Genomic DNA, 25,660 nt, shown 5'->3' with positions numbered 1-25,660 from the left:
CCATGCACCCTCCAGGACCCTGCCGAGGGTGTAGAGCTGGTCCAGCTTTTTTTGATGTGCATATATTTCACATCAAAACATGTCAGTCTTGGGGACATGACACCCACTTCCTTCCTTAACAATATATTGGCTGGAAATTCACATAACGTTTGTATTTCACTAAGTTTGTTTGAACAGATTGAATTAATGACCAGAAGCTAACAAAGCTACTACATGTCATATGGGCTTTCCCAAATTGTTTGAAACCATATCAGTCTTACTTTATCGAAATTTTTGACTTAGAAAATAATAATAATAATAATAATAATAATAATAATAATAATAATAACTGTTCTCTAATATTCCTGACTCCTATGATCGTGGCATTTAGACAATAAAAAAAATGTAGCTTTGACAGTAAAAGGAGTATGAAATGGTGAGGCTATAATTATTCTTATCAATAAGGTTGTGAAAAAAACATTTAAAGATGTGTCAACTAAAAAAAAGGAAGTAGCACAACATGACAGAAAATCAAACATGTTTATCTGTTCAGTACATCTGCAGAGAAACAAACCCTGACCACTCAACTAAATCATACAAATTAAACAATTGCAAAACATCAATGTCTGAGACAGCATTTCCAAGTAATTTTTCCGTGAAATGATTTACGACTCACAACACTAACATCAAATCAACCTCGAACATCATCTACTCTTCAGTCCAACATTATGTTAGAGGTAATGAACACTAACCATTTGACTTTATCATACACAGCAGCAATCTAGGAAACCAATCTGTGCCGTTTTGCTGTGCCTTTCCTCTTCCTGTACATGTTGCACTGTCACCACTGGCTCCACTTTTGACTCAGACTTTTTTTTATTAAACACAGCTGGAGACATTAAACAGAAAAATCAGGTCAGGTAGTCTGACTGTGTTCTTCCTGGCCTTTTATGGCCAGCCTTAATAACTGCAGTTTGTGACGTTAGGCATTACGTCAATTCAGACATCTGACTTCTATACTATCAACAATTAGCATACTTTTGTTATTGTTAATATTATACTTGTACATATGTATACTTACACATGCATACATACATATATGTAGGTCTTACCTAAATGCACATACATAAATATACCCTATAAAAACCTTACAGCCTCCTTCCTTCAAAAACATACAAGAAAAACAAACCCTCCAGAATAGAGAAAATGTTATGAGTACTATGGGGTGTACAAGTGCATACATCTAAATATTTCAAATAACACCTGTAATAATTTTGTAAGAAAAACTCTTTTTAGTAACCTGAAGAAACTGAAAACCACTATGCTGAAAGCTGAAGCTTAAAAGGGCCGTCTCCACTACAGATTTAGAGGAGAAATACTCCATCTAGCTGTAATTTTGACTCTAAGCCAAAAAGTCAGATTCTCTTACAGCCTCTGAGCTGCACCTCAAATCATGGTTAGCCACCGGGACACCCAAATATCTTTTTAACCTCCTCCTCAACTTCTTTTTGAATGCAAAAATTGCTTAAGTAATTCTTTCCCCTTTTAAAGTTCATCATCTTTTTTATATTGTTGATGTTCAAAATCAAGCAATTTTTTCCCTATAACACCACCAAATCTTTCACTGGCTCCCTAAATATAAAGTTTTGCCAATCACAGACAGACTTAACAATTGCAAAGTTATTCCAGTATCTCTACTGATGTTTGTACTCAGAGTTTTTCTGGAAGGATGAAGTGTACAAGATGAGTAGGAATAGAGTGCAGCCTTCAGCAGTGCTCCTGCTGCTAACCATCTGCTCAGGCAGACAACTTGTCAATCTCACAAACTGTGGTCTGTTGTGAGGTGGTCAATGATCCAGGCAGCTGTGAACACATACACTTCTATTTTCTAGAAATTCTGAGTGGAAACAAAATCAAACCACAGGAATATAATCTTGAGAGGAATGGGACTTTCAAAAACAGAGCAAGATTGATGAAATAGGAAAATTACTTATTGTAAACCAAGAATGCAACATGCTTATTTGTTACTTTGACAAGACTAAAACATACTTTTCAGAACTTCTCTTGTGGTTCATGTTAGCAAAACCTATTGAGGGTCTACTTACAAGGATTTAGTTACCATAACAAGACAAGGCTTCTCCCAAGGTACTATAATCTTCTCAGACTCAATTGCAGACTAAGGAAGTAACCACTGGGATTACAGTTTAATCCCAGATGCCTGTAACATTTCAACAACCCTGGGCTTACGCCATCTTTGCCTACAGCGTTGTTCTTCACTGCTGCTTTTTTACCTGACTGCTGAAGACAGACAGTTGGGATGATGAGACATAAGGGGTTTCAATGTTTCATAGCACTTAAGAGGTTGTGGTGGTCTATGACTGTTGTGAAACAGCAAACTGAAGGAGGTGTTGAGTTTCTGGTTTCCCTTGCTGCAGGAAATAAGAATAGTGAGCACAAACAAGCCTTACTAACTCTGTCTAAGTTTCTATAACCCTAATCCCCCTTAACCTTGAAAGCTGTGATCTTCTTCATCCCTGACCATACACCCTGCATGTTATTCTGCTGGAGATTGCCCTCCAGCTTTTCCCTGTACACCTCTTTGCTTGCTCTCAGCTTGAGCTTGGACAAATTCTTCAATAACTCTCCTTCTCCCTCCCTGGAAGCTTTCATCTTCAAGTTCAACAATTTTTTTCAGCCCCTCTTTCAAACAACTAGTCTCATATCTCTTTGGAAGTGTCTTTGCAAACTTGTTCATCTCGCTGCTGCACTGCTGCTGCTCTGACAGCTTTTTAAGAGCCGTTGTCATGCTGAAAGGTGAGCTTCTGTCCGCTCCAAATTCCCCAAGAGGCTGAAAGTAATATTTTTCTTGAGAAATGGGCCAGTCTTAAACAGCATTAACTGTTCCATCAATTGTGAACAGTTTGAGAAAACAGAAATAAAATATATCCCTCAAACATGATGCTACTATCACTCTGATTCTTTCCAAAGATGATGGATTCTGAGGTTCAAAATAGAATAACAGTAACAATTAACCTTCCTCACCTTTTTGTGAAGTAACAATCACAAAGCATCTTTATTTGTATAGTGATACAAGCACATGTACAGTACAGACCAAAAGTTTGGACACACAGATGTGTCCAAACTTTTGGTCTGTACTGTACATTGACAATAAACACATTCTGCTTCTGAGCACTGCCATCTTATGGAGCCAGCTGAGGTTTGTTGGTTTTTTTTCTCCATCCACTTTCCTAACAACTCTGATAAATATTCCTGTCCTACTGAAAACAAAGCTTTCTATTAGCATGATGCTGCCACCAGCATTTTATCAGGGAGGACGGTGTGTTCAGGATATTCATTTCCCATCACACATAAGTTTTTGCTTTTAGGCTAGACAGTTAAAATTCCGTCTCAGCTAGTGTTACGCTTTGAATTCGTGTTGTTTCTTACATTATGAACTTTAAGTGAGAACAGGTCACCTTGATGTTATTCTGCAGCATTTGAGTTTGGAATTAACACAATATATAAACATCTTTTTTCAGTAGCAAACTTCGGATTTTCCATGCAGGAAAACAACACAATATTTTGCCTCCAAGATGCAAGTGACGGCTGCTCTGTCTTTGTACTTGGGCAGCAGACTCAGGTCAATACACTCTGGCTGTTTTTGCAGTGTTTGTTTGGACCTGATATTGATAATTTATGTTTCTTTCCTCACTTTGTACTTGGCCATAAAACTATGAGCCTCACTTTAAATGTAAGAATATTAACTGATGGCTTATTAGAAAAGAAAAAAACAGATGTAAGGCATGTCAAAATATACATCTATATATATGGTTTTAAATTTGACTTAGGACAAAATATAATAAATGGAAGAGAACTAGTTCATGTTGGCATGGTGAACTTCAGATTGTTTAGGTAATGAACTATGAGCCTGAATTAATTAATTTTCTCCAGGTTGAACTGAATTTAGAACTAACTTCTTATTCTTATGGATGAACTGACATAAATGACATGAAGAGGCTATCTAAGTACTCATCTGTGTCACATACATGGCCTGTGGCAAACTGGAACTTCTTTTGGCTTTCTCTCAATAATTCATCAGCCTGGCTAGTCTTCCATAAAGAGATTTCTGACAACAAATTATTCTACCCAGGTTATGAATGTCTGCAGCTCTTCCAGGATTACAATGGGTTTGTTGGTTGCTTCTTAAATTAGTGCTCTTCTTGCTTGACCTTTCACTTTTTATAGCCATGTCTAGAATTTTAGTTGCTCAAATGCTTTCCATTTTCTCATGATGAATGGAAAACTTTGTGAGATGTTCAAAACTTGAGATATAGTTTCATAATCTACTTTAAACTTCACCCAGACTTTATCCATCACTTGTCTGCTGTGTTCCTGTATCTTTACAATGCTGTTTGTTCCTTACTGTTCTCTGAAAAACGTTTGAGGTCTTCACATAACAGTTTCATTTATACTGACATTAAAAACTTGCTAGATAGAAACATTGGATTTTAGGATTAAAAAGGGCAAAAGAGTAAATATAAATGCATGGCACACTTTTCAGGTTTTTATGTATCATTTTTCTTCTATATCACAATTGAATAATGTTTTGTATTGGTCTATCAATTAAATCCCAAAAGATACACTGATGTTTGTGTTTACAACATTACCAAATTTGAAAAAGTTAAAGGAGTGTGGGCTTTTTTTGCAGGTTGCTAGTAATCTTCTTTGATGAGGTCCATTAATAGCAACGTCTTTATACATAAACTATTCATGAAATATTTACTTTAACTGACCCCAACAAATTACTAGAGAACAGATAACAATTATAACAACTATGACAATATAAAACACTTATTGAATATTTTTCAACAGCATCCCTTACTTTCATCACAGAATCTGTAGGATTACAGATAGAAAGGTTGATAATTAGTTTTTTCATTTTCTGGAATACATTTAGATTTTTTTTGCTAATATCAGTAAGCCACCTCCAGTTGGATTTTATCATTTATATGTGGTTTTATTTGTACAGCAGAAGGCAATTTAGTAAAGACAATTGAAGAGGAACAGTTAATCTTTCCTGTACTAAAAACTAAGCTTAGATTTGCATAGGAGAATATATCTCGCTTCTAAAATGAATTGCAGTCAAAGAAACACTTTTATGACTTTTAAGGATAAGCTTTCTTCTTACGATTTTAGAAAAACCAACACTTAGACTTTTCTCATGTCTGCCGGACACTGCCTGCATATAAATTGCAACTTTTATGTGAGAGTAAATAGAAAACATGAGATGGTAGCCTAAAGGCACATTTCCAACACTGGTGATGGAAAGCATAAACATGTGCGCTGGTGTTATTAATATATAATGTTAGCTAGGCTCTAATATTTCAGTATTAAATAGGAGACTCAGACTGTTGCTAAGGCAGGGATACATTGATGCACATTTATTCTGAACATCTTCAGATTGAATGGCACAAATAAGTTTATTTTCTTTTGCTTCTCCTATTCAGTTGTTCAGCTCTGGAGCAGAATACACCGAAGCAGACAGGGGTTCACACTTCTAAAAAGATAGTGTGATTAAAAGATAGTACATATATTTTAAAGAAAACCAAAGTTACTACTCGAGTATGGAAGTGAAAGTGAAAAAAGGTAAGGCTAAACTTGACCAAATCGGCAGTGGACAAACAACAAAAAATCCAGAAGAACTCAGAATCTGGTAATATGTAGGTTGAGAAGGGTAAGTAAAGGAATCAAGGATCATCACGAAACACACAGAATTGAAATAAAAGACCTCTTAAAACTATCTGTTTAATGTTATCTAAAGAAAATTAATTTCTGGCTAGTAATAAATCAGTTGTAAAATCATGTCACATAAAAGACATGTGTTGAAAACAATATTATTGAGTATTTTAAGTTGGCTTACCCAGTTTAAATCCCACACACTTTCATTGGTGTCGTTGAGACCGTTGAAGTGAAAATAAAAGTTAAGGTAAAATCAAAAAAGGTAAAGAAATTATAGTCATTCTCTTCAATTCAAAGGGGATGACTATCATCAGCTAAAAGACGTCTTTTATTTGGTATCTTTTGTTTCATGAGTAAAACAAGATTGTTTTGTGGTTACGTGCAATTACATCACTTTCTTGTTTTCCATAAATAAATTAATAATAACATCAGATAAGTTTCTGAACAATTCATGATAAAGAACTAAAAACTTTAAGAATCTCCTCTTTTTTTTTTTACATTACTACAGGTGTGAAAACTGTGGCCTGGAGGACCAAACACAGCAACAACTGAGAAAAACAAACTCAGAACATAAAATAAGACCAAAGATATTATTTTTGGAATGATGAACCCAATAAAAGACCACAACACTCACATTTCATTTTCAAGGCACATGCAATTAACCTTGGCTGTGCTCTCAGACACCGTTTCACTTTCCCTATCTGAATCCTCCTTCACAGCACATTGAAGGTTATTAGTACATTTTCTTTACCTTTCTCTGTGCCAAATCTTTTGCCAGCTGTGTGGTGAGATAAGGGTCGAGCATCTAAAAATAACAGTCTCTTTCTGTGCACAGAGCATCTCATGTCATTCAAGGTGCTTCTTTGTGCCTGGATACAAACATCTTAAGATAGTGTGTTGAAAACTATTCCAGATAGCATTGCATCTTCTCTCTTCATTGCTGACTGGCTTTTTTCTCTTTTTTTCTCACTACTGTACAATGTTGTGCTTTTCTGTCATACTGTAGAATATCTTCCTATTTCCCACTTTTGCCACATTGGTAGGACATTATAATTGTAAATGGAAAATTTTAACATAAGTGTTTCTTAAATTCTAGATGTTCACTAAACCTAGTAGGCTAATACTTAAACATTAGGGTTTGAATCAAAAATGTGATAAATAGTAGAAAAACCAGATGCACAAATTTGAATAACTAACATTTTAGTGCATTAGAACTAGTTTAACAAATAGGCATGTGTGTCCCCACATACACACTAAGGCTATAAGTGTATCTCTATGATATCTTTATAAAACGACGGTTCAAGTGATTAGTTTGGTTTTTGCTGGTTAAACTACAGTTTCAGAGTATTTCCTCAGCCCCTGACAGGCTCTTTGTTTACATATGTTATCTCAATGAACACTTATAAAGTTTGAACACCAACCTCACTGTTTTCCTGCAGCATTTTGGCATTCATTCACACTAATAGTGTGTGCAATACACTTTTCATTTTGGAACAACTCCAACAAACCATTATGGTTTGTTTTTTTTTCTCTGCAAGACAAGAATCACACATGACGAGTATTTCACATTTATTTGCATCTTTAAATGTGGATCTTTTAAGCAAGGAATCTGTTATGCCCTTGTGTGTTATGTTCAACTTTGATTATGATGACACGGGAAATGTACTTGGATTCATGCCTATGCGCAGTTCCATACATCTGGAATTGTCTGCTTGGAAACAGCTTTTGATTTTAACCTGTTGTACAGTTCGCTTTAAAATTCATGCATGTCTTTGTAAATAACACCCCACACAACAGATGAGGAAACTACAGTGGCAGTTGTGCGATTCAATTGCATCGTCAGTGAATAACTATAAATATAAACTGAAAGATAAGTCAAAACTTTTAACCGACTCCTGATTGATCTAAAAAGTAACGCTTTTGTTTGTTGGACCTTACCTTAAAAATAATTATATCAAAAACTTTAGCAAGGTGGTCATGTACGAAGCCATCAATCGCTATTTTGGTAAGTCACAGATTTTCAATTGCCAAACATATATTGACAATTGATGTTCTAGCACTCGACTATATTTTTGGCTAATGTGAGTGACTAACTGTAAAGAGTGAAAAATATAATGTGCTTTTTTTTATACTCTTAGGGAAAATATTAAACAGAAACATAAACTTAGGTGCAAAATAAGACTGGGATATACCAGGGATCTGTCCTGGGAGTCCCACTTATTCTCTCCTGACAACTAGACATATGAATCAGCTCTCTCCTTAGAAGAGTGGGTATAAATAAACAAAACTGCTTGTTTTTACAGAAATATTGACTTCTACACGCAAGGGAAACTCTATGTGCTTGATGTGGAGAACGATCAGAGACACTGGCAGCGCCTGATTAAAGCAGAGATGGTTTTAAGTGAGCTGACATGAAACAAAAATTCAACCCAGTTGTCTTCACACTGTTTTTATGACACAGGAGGTAAGAAGACGACATATTTTTATAACACACTTGTTTCCAAAAATTGTTTTAATGCCTGATTACCTGTCATGTTTTCGACAGTTTTCAAAAATAGTAGAGATAAAATTTGCACAAAAAAACTTCTTAAACACTTGATACAATTTATAGAAATGTTTTTACCGACTAGATGCTACAAAATACCAAACATAAGTGTCAAGCTAATGTTTATCTATAAAACTGTTATTTGACACATTTATCATTCATAAAACATTCTGAACCCATTAACAGGTTCATATAAACATTTATTTTGCTTTGTTTGATGTTAAGTGTGCCCCTCCTAGACCCCTGAGATCCAAGTCTGGCTTGCTGGTTGTTTTCTAGGTCAGACACAGAAGGTTCAGTTTTCTTCTTTTGTAACTTAAGATGCAGCAGAAAACATTACAAAAAAAGCCAAGCATTTATTATGTTTTTTGATAGTATGTGTCCTCATGAGTGTAACTATGTATGGGAGTTCTTATGTTTTTTTTCTTAAATAAATTTCCGGTCTAAAAGACTCCGTTTGACACACTGATATCCAGTTGCTGGACAAATAAAAAAAATCAAAACCTCTCTTTGATCACGTCAGTTAAAAACTTAAATGTAAGTGATTATTTTGACCCAATTATAAAACACACTAACAAAGTTGCACAATTGTTCAGAGAGAATACACTAATCACTTCATTCTGCTTTCATTTGCAACATTCTCAGCATGAGTGAAGTTTGCTGAACAGGAGTTCTCAGCCTTAATGTTCAACAGTTCAACTCTGGTTTCTTGATGAGATAGAAGATCTGAAACAGCCACTGATGATGATTTTAATTAAATTTGTTTAACATACAAGTTTATAAAGCTGTACTTTAAGTCTTCAATTGTTTGTGACTTAAGCTGTCCTATTTTTTGACAATAAAACATTTGAAGAAACTCTCATTTTTAAAGAAATGTAAATTTAATTTTGACTAACCCAATTAGTCTGTCCTTAAATGCTTAAAGTAGTTTTTACACACAAGGAAAAAAAAACACTGAACCTAAATTGCATCAAGACAGAAGTACCATTTAAGTATCCGAGGTTAAAGTTACCATTATCCAGAGACAAATATAATACATAGAAAGGGGAAAAAAATTGCTTTTGCTTGTCTTCAGTAAGTGGCATTTTATAGGGCCCCATAATTTTTTTATTATCAAAATTAAATACCTATATCCTATTAGTCTGTTGTGAAGATCGAAATCTCTTCTGCCACCATCTGTTGAGGTAGTAGCATCAGACAAGGAGCCAAAACATTAAAAAGCTAATCAACTTGACAGAGAAGGGTTATTCTATTCTGGAAGAACTGGAGATGATGGTGCTAAGGATTTTTCATAAAATCAAAAAAATTCTGAACCATTATAACAACCCCGAATATCCTCTTCATTGAATCTAAAAATAATTTTCTAATTTTAAAAATAACAAGCATTGCTTTATTTATACTATGAACACTTCAGATGTGAACACACAATTCATCATATTTCATTCACATTACAAAGTTTGCAATAACACAGTTACTGCAAACTGTTCCACCTTTCTCTGCTCTAAAACAGGGATAACTTGGTTTTATAAAGCTGCAATAATGTTAAATCAACACCTCATCTAAAACATTTTTCAGCTTCATCATTGATTTATAAGGAACATCTGACTTAGTAAATACAGCTACAAAAAGGAATCACTCAGATCTTGCTCTGTTGCGGATCCACATTGGAAAGTTTGCAGAAACTTCAAGCAGGTATTAGATCGCCTCCGCTCTGTTTTGAGAGATGCCTTTGATCATTTAGCCTGTAACATGTTTTGTTTGCAGCTTGTGTGGAAAGATAAAAACTTTGTAAAACCAATACACAGATTGGTAGGCAAGTAAACTTTCGACATGTGGTGGAGGAGGATGCCAAGTTTATACAACCATATTTACAACACTTAGCAAGGCACATTCTGACAGAATGTTGGCTTGCTACAAAGGGTTGTACTGGGACTCATTGGTGAACTAGCTGCACATGGCTGAATTATTCAGTTGCTTATGCACCTTACATGAAAGTTTATATCATTGACAAACACAATATAATCATGATGGATGATTATTGGTGAATGCATCGCCAAAGCTAAGTGTGAAATTATGACACAATTTATCTGGTTAACTAAAATTATAAAGCACCAGTATTTGACTTATTATGGTTTTCCAGGCACACTATAAACCCAAATTAGTAATCATTACTAAAGCTGCACATGGTACGTAATTGCCCTGGCATGTTGTCATTTTTACAAAATCAAAAACCAAACAAATCAAGCTCTGTTTACATAAAGTCTTGTGTCCAAGATAACCCATTACTGAGGAACTCAAGGTTTTAAAAACTGATGATCTCAACCATTATTCATGTTTTCTCAGTAATCGTAACTCATTTTTATCAGTAATCATTACTCATGTTTATCAGAAATCATTACTCATGTTTATCATGGAAAACAAAGTATTTGGTTCCCATGTTTATCAGTATTTATTTATCATATTTATTAGACTTATTAAATGTAAATATAATCAATTTGTTATTTTAATGCAATAGTAAAATTTTAAACGTAAAGTTGTGTAAACATCTGACCATGTGAAAATGTAAACATTAATGCCAAACAATGAATCAGTAGGATATTTCTGAGTTTATACGTGAGCCCTAAAAGAAGACCCAGATTCTGTCAGGGACGTCAGCTATTCCACAACAACAGTTTTCATAAGTGAATCAAATTACTGAATTTCAACAGACCGCCATGAATAAAAACAGAACAGAATAGTATGAAATGCCATTTATGCTGACATTCATGCCACTTTTACAAAATGCACAGCTTTGTCAAGATAACATATAAATTTAGAGAGGGAATGTAAAAGAAAACAAATTCCCTATGATCCCCCACGGGCTCCGCATAAATCAAATAAGGTGGGTTAAAAAAAAAGAACAAACAGAATTGAACGAACTAACACAGCTGAACTACCAAGCAAAATTCACAGCTATAACACCAGGAATTATTGTAATGCCACAGAACAAACACAATTAGCAGGCGACCTCTGCAGCCAACACTGTCAGAAGAAACAAGCATTGGGTTCACTGATTCTTCTTTTTCTTTGTGTTGGCAAACTCAGAAAAGCATTACTCCCACCTACTGGCTCACCAGTCAGGTGTTCACTGAGTTGCCTCAGCTCAGAGCCATTAATACAGCAAATACTGATTTTGAGTAGTTTACAATGCACATTTTGTTTTGCTTTTTGAAAAATAATGACAAGACTAGTAATAACAGCTTGACTTATGTAAAAGAAAATTTGGGTTTACAGTACACACAGTGCTCTTCATAGCAAAATCAATTAACTATGTTTAATTTAGTTGTTATGAAAATGATGCATAAATCAAAAATAACTTTTAAATATGTTACTTCGGGTTATAGTTTTATCTGACTCCTTGAAATTGTCCTCTGACTCTTGAAGGAATCTCCTATACTTTCCGGACATTCCTTCAGCACATCATCACAACAGTGCTTCTCCATGTTGTCCAATAAAACCGTTTACAACTGTTCTTTGGAGCTCTGAGCAGACTGCTAATTGCTGCTGCTGCTAGTCTGAAGGATTTGTGGGTTAAGAGGGTGGATGCTCTCGGGGCACAGCTGGATACTGAAACCCAAAGGCAGAGCTTTGGGGACATAGGTGGAGCATTGAAGGTGCCAGGCATTAAGGCAACCCTAAATAGAAAGTTCAAAGAAGTCAGTTTTGCATAATATACCCCTTTAAACATGTTATGCTACTAATTTTTAAAGTTACCATAAAGGAATTTTTCACACAATGCAGATTAATTAAAGCTCCTACTGGTGAAATTAAAGTCCAATTAATACCTACACAAAAGAAGGTACTTAAATGGTATAATTAAATGATACTGATGATTCAGAGGTCCACGAAGTACGTGTTTGCTGAAATCCTTTTGCCTGAAAGATAACATTGAAAACTGAGACAGGTGAGATGCAAGACTCTTTGCACTGCTATCGCAGCTTGTCAGTGTGACTGTCCTCCTATAAATATGCCACAGTTCCAGCAGAATCAACCCAGTTTGATTATTTGAAGAAGTGTCTTCATTTTTCATTCACAAGCTGTGCTGATGATTCACCTTGACAATGAACTGACACAAACACTGCTGCATCTGACATGCTGCGCAAACTGCAAACACAGTGTTGTTGCATTATTAGGCAGTTACTCCACCATCCATTTAAAGATGAGCATATTAATTGGTTATTTATGTGTTTTGGCATAAGGTGCATGTTGTCTACATGGCAAACTGGCATAAAGGTTTGGTCACTTTACAGCAACCACATAAGAAACACCCGGAGAGAGCTGAGGTCATTAAGCTTCCCAGACACCTTTGCGCATTTAATTCCTTTTAAATTAGTTTAGGTGTTAAATGAACCTGTGTTGGAGCTAAATTAAATTCCAAAGCTATCATTAAAAAGGTTTCTATTAAGGAGCCCCGGGTTGGGAAATTGGCTCCAAGAGCGTCTTGGCCCGATAAAGGCAAGAATATTTCTAATTTCCAACTCCCTGCACTCACTTTGACCCCATGGGGTTCAGCAACACGACAAAATACCCCATTAATTCCATCTGAAAGCTGGCTGCTTATAGAAAACCACCACAATCTGTAACCTCTGATGATTTGTGTGAAAGAACATTACCACGTACAAAACACTGCACTGCTTTCCAGTTCTACTTCAGCTTGGCACAAGGAACCTGAATTATTAACAAAATGATGCATGCTATTCCAAAATTAATTACTAGCCTGAATGTTATCCAACGCTTCACTAATGTTACCAATAATCCATTATTAACTGTAAATACAACTGCCAGCAATGAGATACCAGAATGTAATGATTTGTTTACCTTGTGAGCATATCAAAGGATAACACACTAACTATCTGCTCCATTTATAATGAGGCGCAACACAGAAAATGAAAACAAAACCCCCCACTTTAAATGTGTTCATCTGAAAAATTAAAAAAAAAACAGACTCAGTTGCTAAAAGTGTTTGGTTCTGTTGTGTTTTAATCACTTCTTTTAGCCTTCATGAATGATGAGCTGAGAATGCAGCTAGCAATTCTTCTTATCAAAATGGGGATTGAATAAAACAAACCAGTGCAAAATTTAAGATAAAACAAAGGACAACAATTTTAGATTTGATTCCTGAATGAAGCTTCTAAAATAAAACAAACTGAAATACAACTAGAAGCAAAAATGTTTTTTTTATCCATATAATTAAAACAAGGAAACAAACATATTCTTATTGAACATAATAAAATGAATTTTTTTCATTAGAAAAATACTATTAATAGAATGTTAATCCACTGTAGTCCCTGTACTCCTAAAATATAAATTGTAAAGTTTTTGTGCAGTTAGAGCTCACAAAATTATGGCTACCTCTACAAGATCAACACTGAATTATAATGTTTAATACTGTTTAAGACTTTTATTTAAAAACAAATTTAGTAAGAAGCAACATCTCATGCAAGTGTATTTAGGAGAGACAGAGCAGGAACTTGCAGCTCTAAACAAGGTAATACTGCAATTATTAAACAGATAATAATTGCACCAGTCACAACATCTGCCATACTTATTTCCCCACTCTGTTAAGGTTTGATCTTGCAACTTCTTCCAGTGCAATACTGTGTGTCACAATCGTTGAAGTAAACATCCCATAAAATGTAACATGACCTTTCAGGCTTAGGATACTTTAAATGTGATATGTACCTGATTCAGGGCCACATTTGTGTTGCTTAAAAGGTCTGACATCTGTTTGCTATTGACAATTAAGACAGATTCTGACCACTTTTACCTGCTTATGAAAGTAAACTGTGTGATGGCGAGTCTAACCATCGCTGCACCGTGCACAGAACTTCTGTGAACCTGAAGCCCAACTCGTCTGACTTCTCTCCCTTGCCTCCGGCCCCTGGGCCCAGTCCACTTCGTCTAATAGAGATGTTGAGGAGAGAACGCAGAGCGGAGAGTGCTAAAAGTCTCTCTGAAGAAAGAAGCAGATTATATATAGCCACTGATTAAGGCAGAGATGGGAACATGACCTACATGCATAACATTTTCTCTCACTTACTGCTACAGAACAAGCCTCCGTCCAGGACCAGGACTCCACAACTGGGAGAATAACTCTAATTATAACACCGGAGTCGGATTTCAATGCACACCTCATTAATATTTCTCTCATTATTGGGTTAATAATGTTTTTAGAGGTGTGAGAGAGTTGGGAGAGACTGCAGACTGCCACTGAACCTTTGTTTTTAGTGCACCTGTAACGCAGGTAAAAATGACCACTGTCATCTTTTGTTTCTGGATCATGCATCAGATTATAGCAGAAACTGCTAACTCCCTTTCACACATAAAGTCAGCTTTCTAAAAATAGCTTCTCCACTGGAAGACTCACAGGGGACGAGGGGGAGAATGGGGAGAACAAGACAGTAAGAGAGAGTGAGAGAGGTTTTTCTCCTTCCTCATCATCAGATCCTGTCCTCATCATGCCAGCGACCGTGTATCCGGATGGCTCCGACAGCGCTGGCGTCGGCAGGCAGCCTGGGAGAGCGGACCTCGCTGAGATTGAATCCTGGTCTTTTTATCAACCACCTGAGGTTGATTTAACACCCTTTTTCCTGGACAGTGAAAGAGGCTGATTACAGAGTCAGACATTCCTTCTCCCCCCCCTCAGCTCCCTCAGCTGCTGCCCATTACCAGAGCTGCTGCTGCGCTGCGCCGCTTAGGCTCATACAGACACTGAGAAGAGACACAGAGGCAGGTCAAGAAGTCCAGACGTGATCAGGGGAAATCATTATGTGTGAGCATAAATGTAACTTTAGATGTTGAATGATTTTTACTATTACTGTTGCATAACACTGAGACAGACTGGCGACCTGTCCAGGGTGTACCCCGCCTCTCGCCCGGAACGTTAGCTGGAGATAGGCACCAGCACCCCTCCCAACCCCTCTAAGGGACAAGGGTGTACAGAAAATGATGGATGGATGTTGCACAACAGACTGACAACTTATTAGACTAAAGGAGGCACATCAAGGGTAAGCCTTCACATTTATAAGTGTTCTGATAAAGGCAACAGGCCCAGATTTCACTTAAGTGATTTCCAACTGTTTTCATCCAGTTGAAAAGCAGATCTTAAATTAAAAAAGTGATTTTGTGTTGAGTTTTAACAGCTTTGTCATGCAGTCTGTATTTACATGCTTTCATTATGTCGGCTACTGCAGAGTTTATGTTCCCCTGCTGCCTAAACACAAACCAACACTTTTCTTAATGTTTGCTTGGCAGTGTGATAAAAAGTGACAAGCATGTAGAGGTGAGTTCCTTAATTTTTAAGTCAAGTTTTATTTTGAGGTTTAAAAAAAATACTTTTTTTCTACAAAGTAAACTTTTTCACTGTAGGTTTAAACCAACTAGGAACCACCTTTAAATATTTAATACTCAAGTTCTCCATTAAATATTTTCTAATTCAATCCAGTAATATCTACATGAACAACACCAGGGAATCCCAGCTTTTTCTTCCTGAAGTCCCAGATTTGCATGTACAACAACAGCTGTGAATTGCCTTTTTTCCAAAATAATTTCTCCATGCATGTGCAATTTCCCAGCCCACTATCAAGAGTCAGTTCAGAAATTAATTATTTATACATCAGAAATATCTTCCTATTCATGTGGGGATTCTAGCTGAGCTATTCCAAAACATTAAAATTCCTTCCAGTCCAAAGAAACATTCTGTCAAACTCAAAATATTACTTTAAAGGATGGTGGTAAGAAAACAAGAAACAAGGACAAAATCAAACATTGGTGAAAAATGGTAGAACACAAGCAAGGCAGGAAGAAAGGAAAAAGTCATGGACACAAGGAATGGGACCTGCAATGAAGGAGTGAAGGGATGTAGGACACAAAGAAAAGCAAACTAAGGACAGTCACAGGAGATGTAGAATATAAGGATAAGAGAGAAAGGAGAAAAAGAAGGAAAGCAAAGAGGAAGCAGCATCTATACAATGATTTTCTTTTCTTTCCAGGCATACCATACAGAGCAGAGGTCCTCAGCCCTGTCCTTCATGTTTTACGTGCTTCCCTACTGCTGCACACCTGACTTAAATGAATAGGTGATTAAAAGGCTTCTGCAGCAACAGAAAGCAGGCTAAGGAGTTAACACAAATTTTTGAATCAGTTGTGCCAGAGATTCAGACACATATAAAACATGCAGGACACTGGGCCCCGAGGACCACGGTTGGGGACCACAGTTATAGAGAATCTACTTGCCTACATGTGCCAGATTTTATTAAAATGTATTAAATCTAGACTGCATCCACATTGCTGTAACAGCAACTTGTGTTTGTATGACCTTCAATCACCTTGCTTGTTGGTGTGCAGGTGCGTGGGTGTGTAGATGCGAGTGTGCGTAGGTGTTTGAGGGTACGTATAGAAGTAGGTGTGGGTGTTTGTGAGCAAGTTTGTCACTTAGAGGCAACACAGTTGTTAGAGAGGTTAGAACAATAAAAAGCCTGTACCATTCAGCACCCAGGAGCAACAAAGGGCAGGCGGACATGACTCTGGGAGGCAGCAGCCGCCCCAGGAAGACAAGCACACACCCACCTCCCGCTGCACAGGCCAAACAGACCGGTGCCCGCACATATCCAGAACTCACACTAGTCCAAATTTTTCAGAGCATGTAGAGAATGTAAAAATCCACAAACTTCTGGATAGCTAATTTGATCTGAATTTAAATTTGTCTCAGAAAGTATTACAAATCTGTGTGTAAACGTACCCACTGAGGAATCAGATTTTTCCTTCACATTTTTTTACTCTCAAGAAAAAAGTAAGTTTGTGCATGATAATTCAGGGCACTGCCTCTGCTTGTTGTTCTAAAGATTGTGTTTGAGGCTCATGCATTTAGTTTCAACAATTAGAAAGGCATCCCTCTGCAAAGGTGTTTTTGCTGGGATACTACTGTTATAAAATAATTAAATTTAATGTAGAGTTCCCATTTGTTTGATAAATTCTCACACTTTTTTGATGTTTGTCTTGATTTATATCTTTCAGTTTCAAATTATTGTAAAGTCAACCAGGTGCGACAACAATTATATCCCCCTATGAAAAAAATATGTTCATGTGTTCAACAAGTAATTTCTGGCAAAGGTCATTTGAAATACTTGAATTTTAGGGATTTTGTTTTTCTTAAATATAATAAAAAGTAACACCATAAAATTAATTAAAAACAGTCAAAATTCCAAGTTAATGTTTGAGCTAACATTGATGAATTGTATTACAATCTGCACATGGCAAAAGAAATCATGACTTCAACTTGAGATTTCTATTTTTTTTTCACTCAGAGATCACAAAAACATTATCAAGAGGAGCTTGTTTTGAGTCTAAATTGGATAAAAAGCTTCAATCATCATATAAAAAATGTCCTTCATGGATTTTATGTGCATTGACAGATCATCTGAGCATTCAACAGCAAGTGAAAGGATTGACGGGAAAATACAGTGCAGACCACTGAGCCTTTTCAGAGGTAACATACTGTTTACTTGCTTTTGTAATTACATATGCACTAAAAAGCCTGAAAGGGATCAAGCAGCACATATCTTTCTAGGTTAAAAGCAATTAAATCGATTTTAATTTAGTAAAATGTAGGTAGTTTAATGGATCATAAGTTACACAGAAAATGCTTCTTTCTAGGGGGAAAGAAGCATATTTTGTGTATGCACAAGATCATCTTGTGCTGATCTTGTGACATCAGCACAAGATTCTGATGTCTGGCAAAATGTTAAAATGGTACTTTTTTTCTTATCAATCGCTCTCTTTTCCCTCGCTCTTTGAAAACTGACATTAAATGCCAACAATTTTTTGTGCTTGACAGGTAAAAATTCCCAGACAGTCAATTTTGGCTTTTTATTCCTAAAGGAGAATTGATCCTTGCCATTATTAGCCTTATGGATCTTATTACATGTTAACAAGGTAAGTGACAACCTATGTCAGGTGTGTCCATGTTCTAAGATTGTTTTAAGATAGACATGCAAAGCAAAACAGGATGTAAGACAGAAAGATCAACAAGGTTGACTCTGCAGTTTATTTTTATACTTATAGCACTGAATGTAGCCAAGAAAATAAAATGTATTACAAACTTATACATACACATTAAAAAGATTCAAAGTAAAATGTACAAGTCAGACATTACAACTGTCCATGGCTGATGTTATGTCTTTACTCTTCTTTTATTATCACTCACTGAAATCCACCACAGGACACGAGAGTAGAACCTCAGTAGGTGTTGCTGTATGTCTGAAACACCAACACAAAGTCGCAATCTTATGTGATGTCTGACCAGTGCTTGACCATAACTCATTTAGTCATGAGGTGAATCTGACTGACAACATGAAATAACAAGGTTAAGTATTTATCTCCTTTAATGCCATGTTCCATTAACCTTAAAAACCTCAAAATGGTTTAGAGAGAATAACCTCAAAACCATTTTGACTGTTTTCTAGATGGACGTAGCAAATAAGATTAGCCAATTAACCACACAGATAGGTTTTGACTATCATCCACAGTGCAAACCAATAACAAGCAGCAATATGTGGCAACCAACAGATGTTTATTACTGCTGTAAGTGTGGGAGATTCCATAAGATGTGGATCAACAGAGATGTAAATATACGGTGCACAGACTTCAACTACAATCTCTATTAATTCATATCAGATTTTGAGGTCAGAGTTGGTGCCAACATCCCCAGGTTTTGAGAAAATTGGAAGAAAGAAGTTCTGTAAACATCTTAAAAATGAAGTAGAGATCAAACTCTGAAACCACAGGGGCAGAATGACTGAGCGAGAGAGCATGAACCAAGTTTACCAAAGCAATTGCCAGATTCTGCCAAAGTGTGCTGGGAAAGAGATCATAGCACTGCTTGAAGTGGAGAAGATTTCGACGTGTGAAGCCTCTGTTCAATTTTAAAACTGAATCACACTCTGGAAGAAGATAGAAGGAGACACTCTGCTGTTATAGATAAAACATTTGGAGATCCATTTCTCACCCCTGGTCCTGAGCAGCTGTCTACACCAGAGCATGGCATCTGTCTTTCTTTTAAATACATTTTGTCTGCAAGGTTCATAATTGTTTACAATGAATTATAATTTTATTTTTTCAAAGTAATCGTGTATTAGATTTTGATGATAAATTCTGTTAAACTGCAGCACAAACACAACAGCTGCATCACATTTAAACATGTATGAGTTTAAAGTATTTGTGATAGCTGTGTCCTTGGTTGGTGATGAGGATTGTATTGTCCAAGCTGTCGACTCCCAGTGCTGCTGCCTTTTGTGTGTCTCACATAATGGCTCTGTGCTCAAAACACATTGTTCAGGTTTAAAATTTACATAATGCTTTCACCTTGGCATTTCTGTCTTTTTGTATCTATGATACAAAAGATAACACTTGCAATACACCACACATATGCACACATCAGGGTCAGGCAACCTGTTCAGCTCAAACACATTACACAAACTAATAAGAGCTATTTTGGTCACACGTCCAGCTTTTCAATGGGTTTTCTTTGTTTTTGTTTTTGATCTGTACAAAAGAAACAAAATTGACACACTGAGCACATGTAAAGAACTGAAAGCCATTTTCCACAAGTCGAAAATAATTGATGTAATGCTAGAAGAGAGTTTCAGGTCTGCCAGTGATACATGTCATCCTAACAGGAAGAATATACTTGGCTCAGAAAAAAGGGAAAAAAAAACACACTGACCATCAAATCATTTTGTATCTTGTTATGGGTCAAATAAAATGGAGTGTGACAGCCCACACATTGTCCTGTCCAGAAGTCTCAGTGCAGCTCATTTTTTATAATGAACACCTAAGAAAGCCATCTCTCTCCTTTTTTCTAAAAAATATTTTAACAATACTTTGAGGCTCCATGCAGCAGCAAACAACCATTCTCAATGTTCTGTTGGTGTTATAATGATCTTGCCAGAGTATGCAGTTTCTCTCTCCTATTTTATCCTCATAAGTGTTTTTTTTGTTCCAACAAGGTACCCCAGCCGACCTTGGTTATTCGTACATGTGAGTCAGAGCAAGCGAAGCTCTTCGTTTTCTTCTCTTAATAAAATACACAATTTGACAAGACTCGCACAAAAAGAGGAATAAGATCAATATTTTTCTGAGTTAAAGAAAATCTCATAAATTTTTAAGAGGCTCCTGTAAAATTTTTGGCCTTTTTCTTATATTCATTCTCTGTTTGTTTTCAACTAAGTGTCTGCTGCCATAGTGCAACATGCAGCTTTATCCCCCAGCAAGAAATGTAAATTACACCCCAGTTATTAATAAGTTCTACAATTTTAAAAAGCTACTGAGCACTTTCATAAATATTAAATTAAACCTTGTATTATCAAATGACAAGAAATGGTTAGTTAGAATTAGAAATCTAACCATTTGTTTCACATTCTTAAAAGCCATGTGTCACAACGTGACCTTTGGTTAAATTGAAAAGTCCATGGGGAGTGAGAAATTTAATTTCCAAGAAGAGTGATGTTGAACTCATACATTTTTAAACTAATCTTGTGCACTAACAAGCTGGTTATCTATGGTCATGGCTGCTGGTGGTGGGCTAAATAGAACATGGTAGTTGGAGAGGGACAGAATTTGGCCCCTCAAACATAAAATTGTTCTACATTTATTTTAGATAAATGTAGAAATTGTTTTTTTTCTCATAATTTACAGATTAAACTAGTAATTTAAAAAGAAATTGCAATTACTAGTGTTTGTGTCATCAAACAGATTGTACATTAAGAACAGTTTGTTAACTTGAATGCAGTACATGCAACAGATACAAATGAGATTTAACATCTAATTAACTAAATTAAGCATAACTGGTCACAACTTTGACTTCAATATGCAGGCAAAGTACTTCCAAATTGATGCTCTTACTTGTAGAACATGTAGTAACAGGTATTAATGGAATCAAATACACCAGTAATGGCTGGTGGGATGTTTGTGAAGAAGTAGCACTTGTACCGAGTTGATGCATTCAAAGCATTAAAGTATTCTGTCCCACAGTCATGGAATAGGTTCCAGCATTCAGTGTCCACAAGGATGTTCAAAGGACCAGTATATAATGCCAATGATAATATGTTTGAATTTCAATTAGAAAGTAAGTGAGCAAGTTTTATTTATACATCACCTGATGCAACTGATGGTTATGCTAATGACCAGACATGCAACACACAACTTATTTTTGTCTAATTGTTTGCAATTTTGTGTTTTGAATGTGTACCTATGTAAAGGATTGAACGTGAGGATGCTTAGATTGGACAGAAAGACTTTTGTGTTTGAGATTGTAAATCTCAAGACTTTTTTCATGATTCAGTAAATAAAAACAACAATTTCTTGCACTCATTTAAGCCATTTGGAACTCTGAAATGAGTTGCAAGAGTGTCATGGCATTTTTTATCTCTGTTTACATTTTCCACAATGCTAGAGTGAACAATTGATTCTTTAGGAAATTATAATTTCTGTTCAAATCCTTTCCTTCTTCTGAGTCCAACTACAGAAACCCTTTAAATGAACTATAAATTCACCTTGCCATTTATGTCATAGATTCTGAGTGAGCATGAGGGAGCGATTAGGAGCAGTGAGAAATCATTATAAAGGTGACCGAGCATTTCTCAAGGGACACCACCTTCAGACATACAGAGGAGAACTCTCACTTTGTAATACAGTGGAGCAGCTTACACAGAAACCAGCTTTGCACAAAATGCTGCAGCAAAAGATAATATTTCACCACAAAATATAGAATCCTTCTGCATGAATCTTTGACTTCATCTTCAGATATAAAACTTGCTTCCAGATCAAACAATTGAACAATTGGGGTCTCATCTGATAAATCTTAACACCAGCTTTAGTCGGATTTTTTCATTATAAGAATGTTTAGAGAGTATTCAATCACTGTCTGATTAAATAGAACAAACACCACAAGTGTGTATCCTGACTGATGCATGCTAAACTACTCCAGAAAACACACACTGGCACTCATAAATAAGCTGTATAGTACTGAAGTACAGAGGCAGCCTGCCTCAGCACTCATTTAAAAGTCAAACTGGTTTTCATAAATAATTCAGTCAGTCAAAAACTCAAAACAAACTCATCTAGTGAGTTTATTTAACTCATAAATAGTAATATGATTTGTAAATACTGTGTTCTACTTACCCTAATGTGGTCATGGTGACAATGGTGTACCAGAACGAAGCTGGGATGCTGGTAAACTTGCTGGAGCTGGAGCCCTTCTCTGCATAAAACATGACCGTAGCAAAGATGATGATGGCCATGGTGAGCGAGAAGAGGAGAAAGCCCAGCTCTGAGGCACAGCTCTTCAATGTATAGCCCAGGATTCGAAGCCCCTGGGAGTGGCGGGAAAACTTGAAGATGCGAAACACTCGGAAAACTCGCAGAGTCACAAAGGCGCCACTCACATCCTCGTTGTTGGTCATCACAAGGCCAATGTAATATGGTAAGATGGCCACCACGTCGATAATGCTCATCACAGAGCGCATGAAGCGGTAACGGCTGGGCGCAGCAAACAGGCGCAGCAGGTACTCTACCGTGAATATCATGACGCATGCAGTGTCTATGCAGAAGAACGCCACGGTGTAACGTTCACCGCATGGCATGTCTTTTTGGTTGGTGGTAGTACCACAGGGGACAGTCTCCACCACATTGGTGATGACCGAGATGGCAATGAAGAAGCCGGTGACATAGTAGAAGACCAGAGCCAAGGTGGAGGTGTGGGGATTCTCAAAGGCACGCCACATAGTCTCTCTGAAGTTCAAGTTGGGCTGCTTCAGATCTTTGTTTTCCTCCTGGTCATCCTGTAGCCGCTCCAAGTTCTCCCTCTTTCTGTCCTTGTACTCTTCATAGCAGCAGTCACCTATGATCTCAGGTATGATTCCGAAGAATGTCAACTCCTCGTCGTAGGCCGAGATACACTCATGACGGGGGTAGTGGAGCTTTCCTGTTCGGTAAAAGTTAAGGATGCTCCTGAAGGCATCAGGGTCTCGATCAAAAAAGTACTCCTTTGTTTCCTCATTGTAGAAGAAGTCCTTCTCTGAGCTGCCCAGCAGAGTGTCGGGATATCGATCCAAAGTTGTTCTCCATGTTTGAAAGCGTCGTCCGCTGACATTAAGGATGATCAGCTCATCTTGTTTTCTGCTGTTGTCTCTCGGAGCAATGGGCATGGGACAGTTGGCCACAGGCATCCAGCCAATGGCCGCAGCCCTGGCAAAAGGAAGCCATGCAGCTACTCCGGTTGCCATTACGAAGCAGAAAGTTGGACAAAGGCTTCCTTAGATGTGACTGCTCTCAAAAAGAACTGGCATCTAAAGAACATTTGTACAGAAGAAAAGAAACAAAAAAAGGTAAAAATCAGCAGCTGCACAGCTGAGAAAATGATGTTTGCCGGTCAAAGCTTGCTGCTGCGAAGCTTTATACTGAGCTTAAAATCAGTTCACTCTATAAAATGTCTGACCACTCAGCACACTTTTGTTCAAATCTAACAGAAAAGGTTTGTACTGTACGGACCCACCATGACATACATCTACAATTCTAATTCTCTGAAAAATTAATAAAATGAAATTTTATAAGCATTTTAAACCACATTAACCATGATAACTAATGACCTACCATTAGTAATTTGATATTGTGTAGGTTTGTGATGACATAAGATTAGTTCAGAAATATTAAGATGTTTCTGATCAGTGACCATGACAGAACCAGATGATTTTCAAAAACTTGAGTTTTATCAAAATAGGTGAAATTTCACATTCACAGCTGCAAAAACAGTAACTCATTGTGCTTCACATGATTAGAATCTTTTTATCATATGAAACTCATACGCTATAAGAGTTTTACTGTTTGCATAAATTATATAAAAAAGTTTTTTTTTAAACTTCTCAATTGCATCCTCGTCAATTGATGCACATGTGCCACATTACAGGGACCCAACATACGATGAAGGCTTTTGTTTGATTTCTTTTCTTTTTTTTTTCAGAAATGGGATTAACACGATTAATTCAGTTTCTAGCATATAATCTTTTTGTCTGAAACGCAGCTAAACGGCAAGAGTCGAGATAAGGTGTCCTAATCGTAGTCTTGTTTTACTACTATAGTAGCTTCGGCTTCCAAGACAAGGAACTACAAATATAATTCTCTCAATTACTCAAAATTTAATCAGCTCAGCAAAATTTAAACTAATAAATATCAACCTATCAGCCCATAGCTGCACCATTACTATTTAGCAGCGCAGAATAGGGAACTGAATCAAACCTGTTGAATACGAACAGGGGAACCTGCTGAAGATTTAAACAAGAAGCAACATGTTTATTGGGTGCTTACATTTTTAATTCGGCACCGATCTATATTAGACTGAAATGCATTTTAGATCAGTCAAATCAATTTCTGCATTTTCCTTTGACTAACAGCGCATTTTAACTTGTCCAACTATTTAAAAATTTGCTCGTCTGAAATACAAATATTTAAAAATGTTGATTTTCAAAAATAAACGTACTCACCAAAAAGGAGATGAACTCCCTTCAAAGTCGAAACATGAGAGTTTTAATGAACACCGAGTCCGCAGGTGTCAGAGAGAGAGAGCAGGAGCCCGCCTCCATCCAACGAGCAGCGCGTCTCCTCCAGGATGGATGGATCGATAAACTCCCGTGGACACGTTTCCGAAGCGGAGCAATCAGTGCTTGGATCACTCAAAGAAGAAGCGGTCTGGTCCGAGATAATGCGAGTGTTACCTGGTGGACTCTACATGGTGGCTCCTTTGTTCTGCCGTCAGTGTTTGGAAAGTGAAATGTGATGGAGAGGAGCAGCGCGCCTCCTTCTCTCCTGCTCAGAGTACAATGCCCGCCTCGCTCACTGAGGCAGCTCCGTGTGAGTCCTGCTTCTCCTCTCTGCCTCATTTTACTCATCTCAGACAGACCAACCTGTCACTCAAAGCTACTCCAACACCACACTGTTGCTTTTCGGACATGTTACATTAGAAATAACTAAATAAGTGACATTAATTCAGAGTTAAATATCCAGTGTTTCAGGGTGCTGATGAGCCTCTGCTAAGCTGAATACTCAATAAATAGTATTTATTGTATATATTTTTTATTTACCAATATTCAGGGAACTTTAAATTTTGTTTAAATAATTGGTGGTTCATCTTGTGTCATATGGACTGAAAATACAATTTATCCATTTCTCTTCATTCTTCCTTTTTTCTGACTGTATAACTCTAAAAAATAAACAAACATGTTTAAGGGGGCAATATAAGTGATTAATGTTGAAGCTCTATGCAAGTATCTTGTCTTTCCCAAGCTTAAGATCTGCATTTTTTCCTGT

At 36.7% G+C, this 25,660-nt stretch overlaps 1 protein-coding gene across 2 annotated transcripts in view; it reads right to left on the bottom strand.

The window, feature by feature from the left end:
* The window catches only part of LOC116711117 (potassium voltage-gated channel subfamily D member 3-like), a 93,490-nt gene extending 68,209 nt beyond the window's left edge, over window positions 1-25,281 (bottom strand). Inside the window, exons 1-2 of one of the 2 annotated variants that reach the window (XM_032550499.1) lie at window positions 24,838-25,281; window positions 22,481-23,646 (exon numbers count right to left, since the gene is read on the bottom strand). In XM_032550499.1, coding sequence (XP_032406390.1) covers window positions 22,481-23,583 — 1,103 coding nt within the window. In that variant the 5' untranslated portion in view covers window positions 23,584-23,646; window positions 24,838-25,281. The remainder of the gene's footprint in view (window positions 1-22,480; window positions 23,647-24,837) is intronic. The other variant, XM_032550498.1, reaches the window with a different exon arrangement.
* Between the last annotated feature and the right edge of the window lie 379 nt (window positions 25,282-25,660).

This window comes from Xiphophorus hellerii, chromosome 20, assembly GCF_003331165.1.
Source record: "Xiphophorus hellerii strain 12219 chromosome 20, Xiphophorus_hellerii-4.1, whole genome shotgun sequence".
NCBI lineage: Eukaryota > Metazoa > Chordata > Actinopteri > Cyprinodontiformes > Poeciliidae > Xiphophorus > Xiphophorus hellerii.
Note: the sequence above shows the minus strand (reverse complement) of the source record. Positions and strands in the feature narration are given on the sequence as shown.